Here is a 15,065-nt window from a genome sequence, read left to right as displayed (position 1 = left end):
GAACGCAAGAGAAACGGAAAAACTGAATCTCACACACAGCATGCAAAATAAATGAATGAAGAAAGTGATGAGAGAAGAAAATGGAGGAGTGCAGAAAAAAGAAGAGTGGCTACAGCTGCAGACCGTTCCAATATTACAACAAAAAGGTTGACTTGTGTGTGTGTGTGTGTGTGTGTGTGTGTGTGTGTGTGTGTGTGTGTGTGTGTGTGTGTACACGTCTTACTTCGTTGATGCCAGGGGTGATGGTTGGCGCGGCGATGAAAACAACATATGGAGCAAACTCTGCTGTCCGCAGGACCTTCAGGGCCTAATGGAGAACAGGTTACAGGTCAGCTGGCCTGTGTGTTTGTGACTGTGTATTATGCCTGAGAAGACCCTCTGTGTTCACAAGTGGAAAATACGCCCTCCCACCCACCTGTGGCTCTACGTCCAGTATGGAGATGAGTCCCTGCTCGTGGATCTGGCGAATGGTCTCTAGCCGCGTGCCGTACATGGCGTCCTCGTGACTACCGTACTCCAGGTAGTCATTGTTACTGATGTCCTGCATCATCTGGTCATGTGACACAAAGTAGTAGTTCTTCCCGTTCTCCTCGTCCTTCTTAGGAAGTCTGGTCGTATCTGGGGAGGGAGGAAGGGAGAGATGAAATGGAGGAGGGGGGGTTGAGTAAAAACGATAATCACAATGGATGGTCAAAGTGAGTCAGTGACTGTGTCGTCCGTGAAATGGGGTAGGCAAATCTGTGTGTGTGTGTCTTACGTGGGATGGGGTAGGCAAATCTGTGTGTGTGTGTCTTACGTGGGATGGGGTAGGCAAATCTGTGTGTGTGTGTCTTACGTGGGATGGGGTAGGCAAATCTGTGTGTGTGTGTCTTACGTGGGATGGGGTAGGCAAATCTGTGTGTGTGTGTCTTACGTGGGATGGGGTAGGCAAATCTGTGTGTGTGTGTCTTACGTGGGATGGGGTAGGCAAATCTGTGTGTGTGTGTCTTACGTGGGATGGGGTAGGCAAATCTGTGTGTGTGTGTCTTACGTGGGATGGGGTAGGCAAATCTGTGTGTGTGTGTCTTACGTGGGATGGGGTAGGCAAATCTGTGTGTGTGTGTGTCTTACGTGGGATGGGGTAGGCAAATCTGTCAGGGTGTTTTGTGATGAGTGTGTTCTTGATGTGTCTTCTGCCCACTCCATGGGCACCTTTGGAAGAGAGAGCAGTCAGAACGCAATAGGAGCACACTACCTAGTACCGTTAGCCAATACGTCACAACCCTCTGTAGTATGCTAGTATGGATGCCTCTACTTACCTAACAAGACTAGTGTTTTCCTCTTAAACGCAGGCAGTTTCACAACCTCTTCATACGTGACGAGATCTAGTTGGTCGAATACTGGAAAAAGAGGGCGGAGGAAAGAGAGAGGGGTAGTGAGATACTGTGAAGGAGAGGTGCAGACAGACTTCCATAGTAGTGGTTTACACTGGGAGAACACAGGACCCTAACAGTGAGGTGGAGCTATGGGACAGAGAGAATGTCTGTGACAGTTAGTTGTTAATGGAGAAAATTATAGCCTGGGTACTGTTTCAACAACACTATATCAACATCTGGGAATGACAAGGACAAGGTGGCTAAAAGAGGAACAGACTAGCACCCAGGCTAGCCATGAGATGAAGGAGTAGACATATTGTCTCTGACAGCTGGGAGATAATGAACTATGATGTTACAAGGATAGATAGAACCGGAACTTCTCCTTGGAGTCGTATAAGTTCAATGGCGTGTATGTCCTTAAACCTGACACCATTAAATCAAATAGCTAAATCTGAGGAGTAATTTATCCTAACCCAGGCTAATGCCCTAATCGAATGAGATGGAGAGATTTGGGATAAGACTGTTTACATTTGGCAAACAGGAAGGGAGAATATTCAATGTTTTGCTTCTACTCTGAGGCTACTTTGTAGCTGTTAGGGTGAACGACCATTATGTTTAAGCGAATAACGCAGTGACACCACAATGTATGTGTGTGTTACGTTTTTACATTTTTGGAAATAAACAATGGGATAGATGGGACAGATGGAAGGGGGTGAGCTGAATAAGATGGAGGAGAGAACAAAGCACAGTAGGACACAGTACTGGACACTCCTGGGAGTCTGTACAGCATTAGCATGTGTCCTTACCCTACCTACAGTGGAGGGTACTGCACACAGGGTACTGCTAACGTCACCTCTACGGTAACATGAACCTAACAGCTTGTGTGTGTGTGTGTGTGTGTGTGTGTGACATGGGAAATACAACACCAGGAGCACCATGTATTCTCTCTGGGATAGAATGGTCTCTCCTGCTTTCTCTCCACTCCTTTTTCTCTTATCCTTGTTCTTTCATCCCTCTCTCTCTCTATATATATATATCTAATGGCTGAGGATGGCTCACTCTCTCCTGCTTCCTGCTTTCTCTGCTGCTCTGTTCTTATTGTCTGGCATGTGTCATTGACCTTAAGCCAACCTATAACCTTGTGCACCATGTGTCACATTCTGAGAAAGATATTCAGGGATATCAAATGGGGACTCTTCCCTGGGGCAGATGCACCATGTTAAAATACAACTGACTAGATCTGAAACACACAACACCAAAATAAACTAAATGTATGGGTGAGGAAGAAAACCAGAAAAAAAATGATCTATGTTCTTTCCGTTTTGTGCTGGATCTCTGTTGCTCTGAGCGGGAAAACAGAAACAAAACGGAAACGTTGGGACTGACACCTGGTCAACTAAAGGGTTAATAACAACGCAAATGGAAAAAGAGAAACAGAGTGAAAGAGAATCAGACCAAACCAAAAGAGGCGTTAGCTAGCCAGATACCGTCACTGGTTGTTACTTACATGCAGAGAGGCCATTTTGAAGGGGACAGCGTGAGAGATGGACAGGGTCATAACATGGTTCAGTTACACAATACAGTAGTTACTACACATACAGCAATACTACACTGCAGCAGCAAAGCGCTGATGCACTGACTTCTTTAAATTAGTCACCCAACGGAGTAGGATGAAGTTGCTCATAGACGATGATCTAGGGTCAGTATTGTATTTCTCCCCTTAATGGTTAAGGATTCGGATTTGGGCAGGGCATACTGACCTGAGATCTGTGTCTAAAGGGCAACTTCTACCCAGAGCACCACACTCTGGCCTCTTGAGGAGGGAAAGTAGGAAAGACGCATCTTTCTAGAATTAGAATGGGCCTGGAGTCATAGGCCTTGTACTATGAACATGCTGCTAGCTATCCACCACATCACTTCTCATCCTCACACCAACTGTACCTGAGGAGAATGAGACTACATTCAAAATCAGTCTATAGTTCATGCAAAAAAAAACTATATGAGCGACTCCGATATGAATGCTTAGAGAGCAAGCTAAAAATGTAAAGCAAAATGATAGCATGCTTTGCTGTTACTAGGAGAAGCAATATGAACATTCACAGTTGGTTCTTTACACATACAGCTTGCATGCATTTCTGGTATCATCCACTTGTAAGTTACAGATGCACAAAGATCATGCCTCCAAAACAGGCTAACCTCAAACCACCAATAACAGGGGAGGTTAGCATTCTTTTTTTTGGGGGGGGGGAGTTGATATTTTGTCTTTCTCACTCTTTATTCACCATTCATTCATGATTATCTGAAATCATGGTAGCATCCACATTAATGTAAAAGGGTTCAGAAACATATTCTGTTCTTATTTACAACAAAAGTGCCTCCAAAATGACAAAACATGATTTACTATTAATTTATTCTGGGCACAACATAATCCTAAACACAACCAAAACAAACTGCAAATGCATGTGTGAAGTCACAAGCTTGATGTAGTGCTAGGACTACGGGACCGAACACTTAAAAGGTTTAGCTTCACTGTCCAAATAAATACGGAGGGAAGTTTAAGTCAAGAGAAGTGGTCTTTATCTAGATCTGGACCTGAAACACTAATCCAGGTTCCCAGCTACATTCATCTGTGTGAGCCTGAGTTGTTCTGGGAGTGCCCAGGCTTCACCATCATTTGAAACCCAGTTAAAGGGCAAAGCCTGAGCACTCATGAAACTTAATGTGGGTCAGGTAGGTCAGGGCTGTGTCTATCTGCAACAGCTTAATGTGGGTCAGGTAGGTCAGGGCTGTGTCTATCTGCAACAGCTTAATGTGGGTCAGGTAGGTCAGGGCTGTGTCTATCTGCAACAGCTTAATGTGGGTCAGGTAGGTCAGGGCTGTGTCTATCTGCAACAGCTTAATGTGGGTCAGGTAGGTCAGGGCTGTGTCTATCTGCAACAGCTTAATGTGGGTCAGGTAGGTCAGGGCTGTGTCTATCTGCAACAGCTTAATGTGGGTCAGGTAGGTCAGGGCTGTGTCTATCTGCAACAGCTTAATGTGGGTCAGGTAGGTCAGGGCTGTGTCTATCTGCAACAGCTTAATGTGGGTCAGGTAGGTCAGGGCTGTGTCTATCTGCAACAGCTTAATGTGGGTCAGGTAGGTCAGGGCTGTGTCTATCTGCAACAGCTTAATGTGGGTCAGGTAGGTCAGGGCTGTGTCTATCTGCAACAGACAGTTCATGCTGCCAACTACACCGGTGGCCTGATACTCCTCCCCCTCCCTCAACCCATCTCATCCCAGCTCTATAGCTCAACTTCCAGGCTCCCACCTTCCTCAGTACCTCCCCCAGTACCTCCCCTAACCCTCTCTTTCCTTCTCTCAACCCCTCTTAACTCTGCAAGTCCTCTCCATGGCCCCTTCCCTTCCACCTCCTTTTCACCCTCCCTCCGCCTCTTACTGGTGTCACTTGAGCCGCTGCAGTCCTAACACAGACACACATGGCAGTGTCAGTTTCTCCTGCACATTGGCCTTGGCCTGGTCTGTTGAGACAGCCACCTTGCGATCACGGACACCCGAGATCCACAGACACAATGTTTGCTGCCCTCTACATCTCACACACTGTGTTCAACTATCCATAGGAAACAAGAGGCTTTGGTGGAGACACGAAGTAGGTTTGAGGCATTCAATGTGGGCTACTGTCTTTAATGTGGTGAGTGTCTAAGGCACTTTGGAACACACTCTCAATCCCAAACCCTCTCACACATGTATATTCACATGCAAACAAGACATTAATGTGCATGCACGCCACAGGGGGCTGCTGAGGGGAGGACGGCTGGGATGGAAAAAAAATCGAATGGCATCAAACACATGGAAACCATATTAAGGTGCCACCAACCTCCTGTGATACACACACTCGTACTGTGCATGCCAACTTGATAACTGCACACTCGCCCTCATATTTAAGCTTGCCCTTGTGCCCTAGCACCAGGTCTCACTGCTATGACTATGTCACTGGAGCCAGCGGAGGTTACAAGGTTCTGTTACCTGAATTCCCTACTCTCCATGCCCTCCCTGCCCCCAGATTCCCTCCCTCTCCCTCATACCCGCATGCCACCTTCTCACACATGTGAGACTCTCACAATCCATGCAGTAACAGCTGAGGAATGGATGTGAGTGAGTATGTACCTTCTTTGTGCTTGGTCAGGTATTTGTGAGAGTGAGTGAGTGAGTGAGTGAGTGAGTGAGTGAGTGAGTGAGTGAGTGAGTGAGTGAGTGAGTGAGTGAGTGAGTGAGTGAGTGTGTGTGTGTGTGTGAGTGTGTGAGTGTGTGTGTGTGTGTGTACCTGCGTTGTGCTTGGCCAGGTACTTGTCTTTGTACTGTTTCTTCTTCTTGCCAAACCAGGTACAGCTGGCCTGCTGCTCCTGCTTAGTCTTCTCCATGGCTATACATGCCACACGCCTGGAAACACACCCAATAAAACTCAATCATCTGCTCAAACATTCCAGGCTTTCTTTGGGTTCTTCGAGGGTTCATTCTGGGAGCTTAGATCAGGTTCTCTCTAAATATGGGTTCTGTGTTAAATTACTCTACATCCTAAAATGCTCTAGCTCGTCAGTTCTGGGGCTGGTTTCTAAGTCTGAATGATTCTCTAGATGGAGATCTGGGTTATATCACGATGTGTGTGTCTACTCACCACTCCTGGAGTTCTGGTGAGGGTATGAGCCCTGCAGTTCCATTTTTGGTGTTCTCCAGTTTGCCCTGCCACCAGTTGTGGTCGTCTTTACTGATGATCTGGATGATGTCACCGACCCGGAAGGGAATCCCGGCCTCCTTGCATGGGATGAGGTCATCTCTGGAGGGGTCATACTCAAACTGGGCCCTCACATAGATCTGTGACACACAGACAGGGGTAAGAGGTTAGAGTTCACAACGGAATGGGGTAAATGAGTCACTGATGAGGTAGGGGCGAGGGTGAGGGAGAGAGAAAGAGGGAGGTAGAGAGGGCTAGAGAGAGACAGAGAGATACAGCGAGAGAGAGCAGTTGTGTTGAGATGGGATGGGCATTATTTCCTGTGACGCCCGGTCGCCAGGTTGGAGACCTGGAGACGGAGGAGTGGCGTGTGGCTATATAGACTAATGGGTTGTCAGATTGGAGACCTTTCCCTATGGGTAGTTCTACCTCACTGGGGACAAAATATATAAATAGCTGAGTGCTATAAATGAGCCTCTCTCTCCGGTTGCCAGGTTGGACACCTGTCCCTATGGGCTGTGGGCAGTAGTGTGCGTATGTCGCTGCCTGTTCGTATCTCACAGGGGAATAATACAAAACATAAGTTGTGGTATAAATGAGCCTCTCTTTTCTGAGGCAGTATCCTGATATACAGTGCCTTCAGAAGGTATTCACACCCCTTGACCTTTTCCACATTTTGTTGTGTTACAGCCTGAATTTAAAATGGATTAAATTGAGATTTTGTGTCTCTGGCCTACACACCATACCCAATAAAGTCAATGTGAAATAATGTTTTTTGAAATGTTTACTAATTAATTAAAAATGAAAAGCTGAAATGTCTTGAGTCAATAAGTATTCAACCCCTTGGTTATGGTAAGACAAAATAAGTTCAGGAGTAAACATTTGCTTAACAAGTCACATAATAACTTCCATGTGCAATAACAGTATTTAACATGATTTTGGAATGACTACCTCATCTCTGTACTCCACACATACAATTACCTGTAAGGTCCCTCAGTCGAGGAGTGAATTTCAAACAGATTCAACCACAAAGACCAGGGAGGTAAAATAAAAATCAGACATTGATTATCCCTTTGAGCATGGTGCAGTTATTAATAACACTTTGGATGTTGTATCAATACACCCAGTCACTACAAAGATACAGGCGTCCTTCCTAACTCAGTTGCCCGAGAGGAAGGAAACCGTTCAGGGATTTTACCATAAGGCCAATGGTGACTTTTTAAAACAGTTACAGAGTTTAATGGCTCTGATAGGAGAAAACTGAGGATGGATCAACAACATTGTAGTTACTCCACAATACTAAACTAATTGACTGAGTGAAAAGAAGGAAGACTGTACAGAATTCAAATATACCAAACATACATCCTGTTTGCAACAAGGCACTAAAGTAATAACGCAAAACATTTTGGCAAAGCAATTCACTTTTTGTCCTGAATACAAAATGTTATGTTTGGGTCAAATCCAATCTAACACATTACTGAGTACCACTCTCCATGTTTTCAAGCATAGTGGTGGCTGCATCATGTTATGGGTATGCTTGTAATCGTTAAAAACTGGGGAGTTTTTCAGGTAAAAAAGAAATGGAATGGAGCTAAGCACAGGCAAAATCCTAGAGGAAAACCCGGTTCAGTCTGCTTTCCACCAGACACATTCACCTTGTAGCCAAATCGACACTGGAGTTGCTTACCAAGAAGACAGTGAAAGTTCCCGAGTTACAGTTTTGATAAAATCTACTTGAAAATGTATGGCAAGACCTGAAAATGGTTGTCTAGCAATGATCAACAACCAATTTGATGATTTTTGAAAATAATAAATGGTCAAATGTTGTACAATCCAGGTGTGGGAAGCTCTTAGAGACTTTACCCAGAAAGACTCACAGCTGTAATCGCTGCCAAAGGTGCTTCTACAAAGTATTGTGAATACTTATGTAAATTAGATATTTCTGTATTTAACTTTGAATACATTTGCAAACATTTCTAAAAACATGTTTTCATTTGTCATTATGGGGTATTGTGTGTAAATTGGTAAGAAATCAATTGAATCCATTTTGAATTCAGGCTGTAACACAACAAAATGTGGAATAAGTCAAGGGGTATGAATACTTTCTGAAGGCACTGTAAATGGCACAGGGATCGTTAACATGGGATTGTCTCTTTTAGAATTAGCCACAGGTCATGTTAAATCAAAATCTACATTTTCTGTATCCCTGACTGATTTAGCACACCTTTACGATCTGACTACCAGTCGTGTGTTACCGTTCTTGTCTGATAAAGTAAGATGTATGAGGCAATATGTTGATTTCATTCATTTTCTCAGAGAATTGTATTGAGACCTTATGATAATGCATTTTGAATACAGTTTGACTAGACTTTTTACAACAATCCAAACACTATGGTTTTGCATTGTAGTTTTAGTGGTCTTAGTTAGATTGTACTGTATGGGATGGTCTTTTGTTTACAAACTATTGCTATTACAGTCATCTAAAAGGAATATCTATGGTTTAGCCATAGAGATAAACATTTCCTAGGATGTCTGCTGTTTTTATCTCTATGGTTTAGCACTATGGAGGCTCCATTATATCTTACCTTGATGGACATTTTATCCTTGATTGGAGGTCTGGGTACGACCATCTAGGATGTGAAAGCATCACACACACATCATGCAGTAAAACGACTACGGAGTGTCTACACACACAGTATGGTGAGCAGAGCGCAGGGGAGATGGAGATTGTTAAGCCTTAACTCTACTTTGGTGATGGTGATGGGAGGGGATTGACATGGATGATGCCACTTCAGTGTTGGAGATCAATTCGACTTTACTTCAGTTCATTGCGATGAATTGAAGTTTTCATTTCTATTGCTGTCGATGAGAATTGTACAATTCAAATAAAAAAGTTCAATTCATCCCCTGAAAGGAGTTGAAATGGAATTGACCCCAACCCTGGTTATGACGACGAGACACGTCCGTTGGAATGCTTTTTAACACGCATTTCTTCTTTCTTCCTGGCTTGATTTTAAAAGATCTGAAATGACTGGATTGGACATGGAAGAGCTTTAACCTATCCAACACTGTCAAATCAGTGATCTATGTTATGGGTTTCAAACATAATGGTCATAATTGATGATTATGTCACATAGTGATGGGCGAGATTATAGGAGGCTTGGGGGGTCGGCACCCCCCCCCAAAACTCTCCAATCCCGCCTATGCATGCATCTTAGTTATCTGAGTAGAGAATGACTGTGTAATGCTGTGTAATGTGTGACTGTGCAGTTCAGTGCTGTAACTGCAGCCATGTCTCTGTGAGACAGTGCTACCGTGGGCGGCCTGTACCGGTGGAATCTACACACTGCATGTACGCAATGTCACTATCCTTGGTTAGGTTCAGCTTTGGTTAAGTTTATTAGATTAAGCTAAAGTCAAGTTGTTTGTTGGGTTTCCGTTGGTATATGGGTTTAGGATGGGTGTTTGAGTCTACACAGACAGACAGTGATGGTGTTGCTATTGGTTTGGGGTTCACAAAGACGACAATAGAGGAGGGTGATGGAGGGTTATGACCACTGTTTTAACAAGGCCTCTGTCCTTAGTTTACAGCTAGGATTTGATTTATCCTTACTAACTGGGTGTATACTCTTGAGTTACACAGTTACAGTTAGTCACCAGCTATCGTTCTATAGGCCCACAGGGTGAGCAGACATAAATCCCAAACCAGCATGTACTATATCTACTGGCCATCAACAATAATCATAGACACCTTGATAAGTAGAGTCAGGGGTGTTATTGCTGGGCTGGAACTAAAGCCTGTACTACCCTATAGCCATCAAGGACCAGGGCTGGTGATCACCAGTCTACTAAGTGATCTGATTTTGGGATGCCAATCACAATCTGTTATGTGTTAAGGGGAGGATCTGGGTGTTGGTGAGTAGAGGGGGACCACACAGCACTGAGTCCCTGGGCTAGGCAGGGGCGCTGGGGAGCGAGAGGAACCAGGGTGGGGGTAGTACTGGATGTCTGAAGCTCTGGCTTATTTTATTAAGGCTGTACATAGAACATAGACAGACAGACTGATGGACAACTCACTCCTCCATGCGACTATATTATGATCATTTCATTGGAAGGTAAAATAATATCCAGGAGAATATGAATAGAATGTGAATAGAATATGAGAACTGATTTAGGGAAAAAAAAGCTGGATTTTAATATTTACATTTACAGTCAGGTCCAAAATGTCTTGCAACATTTGAAAAAGACTATAACATAACAATATAAATACTGATCTATATTATGTATGCAAAAAAAAAGGACAATTATATTATAAAATTGCTCAGAGAAAGAGATTTGTTTAACAATTAATACAAAAATATATTGGCACCCGTTTTCAATACTCCGCCACCCTCCCATTGTGAGTATAATGGCACTGAGCCTTTTTCGAAAAGGCTTTATGAGACTGGAGAACACATTGGCAGGGACCATTCCTCCAATCACAGGTTATTGATCTTGCTGGAAGATCTACTTGCGGCAAAGTTTCAGCCTTCTAGCAGAGACAACCAGGTTTGTGGCTAAGTTCATGATGCCGTTGACCTTAAAAGGGCCCCATGACCAGTGGAGCAAAATAACCCCATAACATCAAATTCTTTTGACGCCAAACCCACTATTGGTGTGCGTGACCAAAGAGCTGTATTTTCATGTAATCTGACCATAGCACCGGTTCCAATCAAAGTAACAATGCCGTTTAACAAACTCCAGGAGTTTACATTTGTTGGTTGCTCACAATAAAGGCATTTTTTTCTGGCATCCAAAGAGCCTATTGGCATAGAGGTGGCATCTAATTGTAGATTTGGAGACCCGAAGATGTGACTAAATTCTGTAATTCTCCAGCTATGGCCCTCGAACTGTTCTATGCCTCGCAAACCATATTCCTCACTGTGCGCGGAGACAAGATAAACATGTGTCCAATACCAAACCATATTCCTCACTGTGCGCGGAGACAAGATAAACATGTGTCCAATACCAGACCATATACCAGACCAATACCAAACCATATTCCTCACTGTGCGCAGAGACAAGATAAACATGCGTCCAATACCAGACCATATACCAGACCAATACCAAACCATATTCCTCACTGTGCGCGGAGACAAGATAAACATGTGTCCAATACCAGACCATATACCAGACCAATACCAAACCATATTCCTCACTGTGCGCGGAGACAAGATAAACATGCGTCCAATACCAAACCATATTCCTCACTGTGCGCGGAGACAAGATAAACATGCGTCCAATACCAGACCATATACCAGACCAATACCAAACCATATTCCTCACTGTGCGCGGAGACAAGATAAACATGCGTCCAATACCAGACCATATACCAGACCAATACCAAACCATATTCCTCACTGTGCGCGGAGACAAGATAAACATGCGTCCAATACCAGACCATATACCTCACTGTGCGGAGACAAGATAAACATCGTCCAATACCAGACCATATACCAGACCAATACCAAACCATATTCCTCACTGTGCGCGGAGACAAGATAAACATGCGTCCAATACCAGACCATATACCAGACCAATACCAAACCATATTCCTCACTGTGCGCGGAGACAAGATAAACATGCGTCCAATACCAGACCATATACCAGACCAATACCAAACCATATTCCTCACTGTGCGCGGAGACAAGATAAACATGCGTCCAATACCAGACCATATACCAGACCAATACCAAACCATATTCCTCACTGTGCGCGGAGACAAGATAAACATGCGTCCAATACCAGGCAAGTTTACCCCAGTTCCAGTGGTTTTAAACTTCTTAATTGTTGCCATAATAACGGTAAGTGGTATATTTGTTTTTTAGCAATTGTTTGTACCCATTGCCTGATTTATGAAGGTCAACAACCATTTGTCTCTGTTTTTTGCCTTTTCCCATGGTGATGAAGGAAAAAGGGATTTTACATGCATGTTACCTCATTTTTATACCCCAGTGACACAAGGAGCCAAGGAAGGACATTTTACAGTTCCATAAACTGAGATTAATAAAAAAAAAAGTAGAATGTTAACATAGATGTGTTTTTATTAATAAGAAACTTTAGGGGTTCCAATAATTTTCACACCTAACTTTGAGGAAAAAAAATACTTTGAGCAATTGTATTAGTATAAAATGATATTATATATATATATATTTTGTAGCGTACAATATTTTTTTTAAACGTTATTTTACCAGGTAAGTTGACTGAGAACACTTTCTCATTTAGAGCAACAACCTGGGGAATAGTTACATGGGAGAGGAGGGGGATGAATGAGCCAGTTGTAAACTGGGGATGATTAGGTGGCCGTGATGGTATGAGGGCCAGATTGGGAATTTAGCCAGGACACCACTCTTACGATAAGTGCAATGGGATCTTTAATGACCTCAGAGAGTCAGGACACCCGTTTAACGTCCCATCCGAAAGACGGCACCCTACACAGGGCAGTGTCCCCAATCACTGCCCTGGGGCATTGGGATATAGAATATAGCTCAGTATTGTATTATTTATGGTCACGGCAAATAGCAGTATTTGCCATATGACCAATGAATTAAGTGCCACATTTTAATGTTATTTAACAAAGATTTTTGCTAATCTTTATCAAGGGTGCCAATAATTATGGACCTGACTGTATATTTGAAGTCTAGTTCCATTCAAATGTATCAGCCTTTCCAGACAGAACATTTTCTCTACCACAGGGGAGTTCAACTGAGAGTTATGGGACCAGGTGGAATCTTTCAAAATCTTAATAACAACTCGGCAAAAAGCATCGGATCGGATTGAATCAATTTGAATTCAGCCTGTGCTCTTTTTAGGTCACATGTCTGAGCAGCTGGAGCAGATTCGGAGTCTAATGTGTTTTGGATTGAGGCCAATATCCAGTAGTCTTTGGGAGAGGTCATAGTTTACAGTAGTTCTACATATTTTCCACTACCCAGTCTAACAGACACTATTCTTTAAAAATATATATTTTGGGGGGCATTTTATTGTTTTACAGACAGTGAAAGTTGGAATGTAGAGGGGTAGACAGATACAGAGGGAAACAGAGATAAAGGGCTTAGACGGGATTCGTACCCATGTCGCCGGGTGTATATGTGGTCCGGAGTCTGGTGGGCTAACCACTACGCCAGACTCCGACACAGCAGGCACTATCCTGCTCTAAACACATGCAGGAACAGCTTGGAGATCTGTAGCCACAGAATATTAACAACACTGGAAGTGAATGGAGTGTACTCATATGGGTTGATCTTGGCAATTAGTCAATGGAGGGTGGCTGGTGAGCATGTGAACTCGCAAGCACACTGCGCGTGTGCACAAATGCTTACTTACGCACACACGCACACACGGGTGACACACACACAGACACACAAAGAGGTGTAGAAGTTAAACGAGGGGGAAGGGATGGAGGGGTTGTGAGTTACAGTTCAGTGTGTGTGTGTGTGTTTGTTTTACGGGGTAGAGAGCACTGGTATTCACCTGTCGACCCTTGGGTTGGATGGTAGACGGCAGATCCTGTAGAGAAAAGCCCACCAGTGACAGAGAGAGTTTACACCAGACACAGGCATGTAGACAACCATAACACTGTATACGGAACACAACAACACACAGACATGAACATTCCCTCCACTCCTGTCAACGCTTTAAAGAGAGAGAGGGTACAGTCAAACAGAGTTGCGCTTTAATGAGTGTTCGAGAAGAGCATTGGCAGTCTCTCTCCCTCACAAAGAGAGAGGAAGCAGAAAGCAAGCAAAGCAGCTTCAATACCAAGGTATACAGCTAGTAGGTAGGTAGGTAAGTTCGTAGTTATATAGGTAAGAGGTAGGTTCGTAAGTAGGTAGGAAGGTAGGTAAGTAAGTAAGAGGTAAGTAAGAGGTAGGTAGGTAAGAGGTAGTTAGGTAGGTAAGAGGTAGGTAAGTACGTGAGTGAGTAGGTCGTTAGGTAAGTAGGTCTAGCAGTGGATAAGGGTGGAGGTAGTTGTATAGGAACAGAGTTGTAAAGGACCTGAAACTTTTCTGTGACTGACTGAGGATTCCCAGTTCCTTTGCGTACTAAAAGGCTGTCAGCAGAAAGGCACAGCACACAGCAGCATTTTTACAGCACATGGCAGCGTTTTACAGCACACCAATTTGTAAACAGAGATATCGGAAATGTGGCTATAGTCAAAGGTTGGTCTGAACAACCAGTATCATAACTGAATGTGATATACAACTGAAAAGAAAAATACATAAAATATGGGAGAGGGGTTTCATCAAACTGGAAAAATATATACAGTACAATGATAACAGACAACAGCTGGGAAGGGAGTGAAAGGTCTGGGTTGGTCGACTTGAGGGAGAAGGGGACAGTTTCGGTGTTTGGTTGGGTGTTTAGGGGTTGGGGTCCTTACCAAGATAGAACTGTTAACACTGGAGTGGCCAGTGCCATTGGCAGGGGATTGCCTGGAGGTGGAGGGGGACTCTCTCTGTAACAAGACACACAGGTCAGACACACACTCACAAACGTGCGCGCACAGGGGCTTCATGCACCCATTATTTTAGAGGGGACAAGAAGTCCGTGAGGATAAGGGGGGGGTGGTCCAGATTTAGCAGGTATATTCTTCTGCATAGGTCACCTCTTTACCTGTTCAATGGTCACGTTAATTAATGATGTACACTGATTCTTTAAGAACTGTTATGGCTTAGGAGTTTAAAAGAAACAAAAAATATTTGACACATGCTTCATAAACAACAGGTGTAGTAGACTAAATGATGCATGTCTATGGTGCATGTACTATGTAGGCACCTGAGCTGAACCATGAGGAAGACTCGGCATCAACCAACCCACTACCACAATCAGACTGGGGGTGTAACCTGATACTCAAAGAACAACTTTGAATATCAAAATCGAATGATTTTGGCCATTGTAAAAGTGATTGCTGTCCACGTTGTGAAATTATCAAGCAAAAC

General features: G+C 43.7%; 2 protein-coding genes across 21 annotated transcripts in view; both read right to left on the bottom strand.

Annotated features, from left to right (window-relative positions):
* Positions 1-15,065, bottom strand: part of LOC106581943 (peripheral plasma membrane protein CASK) — a 212,035-nt gene that overhangs the window by 3,071 nt on the left and 193,899 nt on the right. For 9 of the 18 annotated variants that reach the window (XM_014164475.2, XM_014164474.2, XM_014164479.2 and 6 more), the window contains 9 exons: positions 14,507-14,581; positions 13,597-13,632; positions 8,670-8,714; positions 6,028-6,224; positions 5,677-5,792; positions 1,299-1,379; positions 1,111-1,191; positions 416-618; positions 224-307 (listed from right to left, as the gene is read on the bottom strand). In XM_014164475.2, coding sequence (XP_014019950.1) covers positions 224-307; positions 416-618; positions 1,111-1,191; positions 1,299-1,379; positions 5,677-5,792; positions 6,028-6,224; positions 8,670-8,714; positions 13,597-13,632; positions 14,507-14,581 — 918 coding nt within the window. The remainder of the gene's footprint in view (positions 1-223; positions 308-415; positions 619-1,110; positions 1,192-1,298; positions 1,380-5,676; positions 5,793-6,027; positions 6,225-8,669; positions 8,715-13,596; positions 13,633-14,506; positions 14,582-15,065) is intronic. The other 9 variants (XM_014164478.2, XM_014164483.2, XM_014164486.2 and 6 more) reach the window with 3 other exon arrangements.
* LOC123729556 (uncharacterized) lies at positions 8,721-13,590 on the bottom strand. 3 transcript variants are annotated; one of them, XM_045704546.1, is made up of 3 exons: positions 11,581-13,590; positions 11,370-11,531; positions 8,721-11,317 (listed from the first exon to the last, which is right to left on the bottom strand). In XM_045704546.1, exons 1-3 carry the CDS (start codon positions 11,918-11,920, stop codon positions 10,647-10,649), a joined length of 1,173 nt encoding a protein of 390 aa, XP_045560502.1. In that variant the 5' UTR covers positions 11,921-13,590; the 3' UTR covers positions 8,721-10,646. The 3 variants fall into 3 exon arrangements, with proteins under 3 accessions (XP_045560502.1, XP_045560503.1, XP_045560504.1); XM_045704547.1 differs by having other exon boundaries at positions 11,731-13,590; XM_045704548.1 differs by having other exon boundaries at positions 11,806-13,590.

This window comes from Salmo salar, chromosome ssa21, assembly GCF_905237065.1.
Source record: "Salmo salar chromosome ssa21, Ssal_v3.1, whole genome shotgun sequence".
Lineage (NCBI taxonomy): Eukaryota > Metazoa > Chordata > Actinopteri > Salmoniformes > Salmonidae > Salmo > Salmo salar.
Note: the sequence above shows the minus strand (reverse complement) of the source record. Positions and strands in the feature narration are given on the sequence as shown.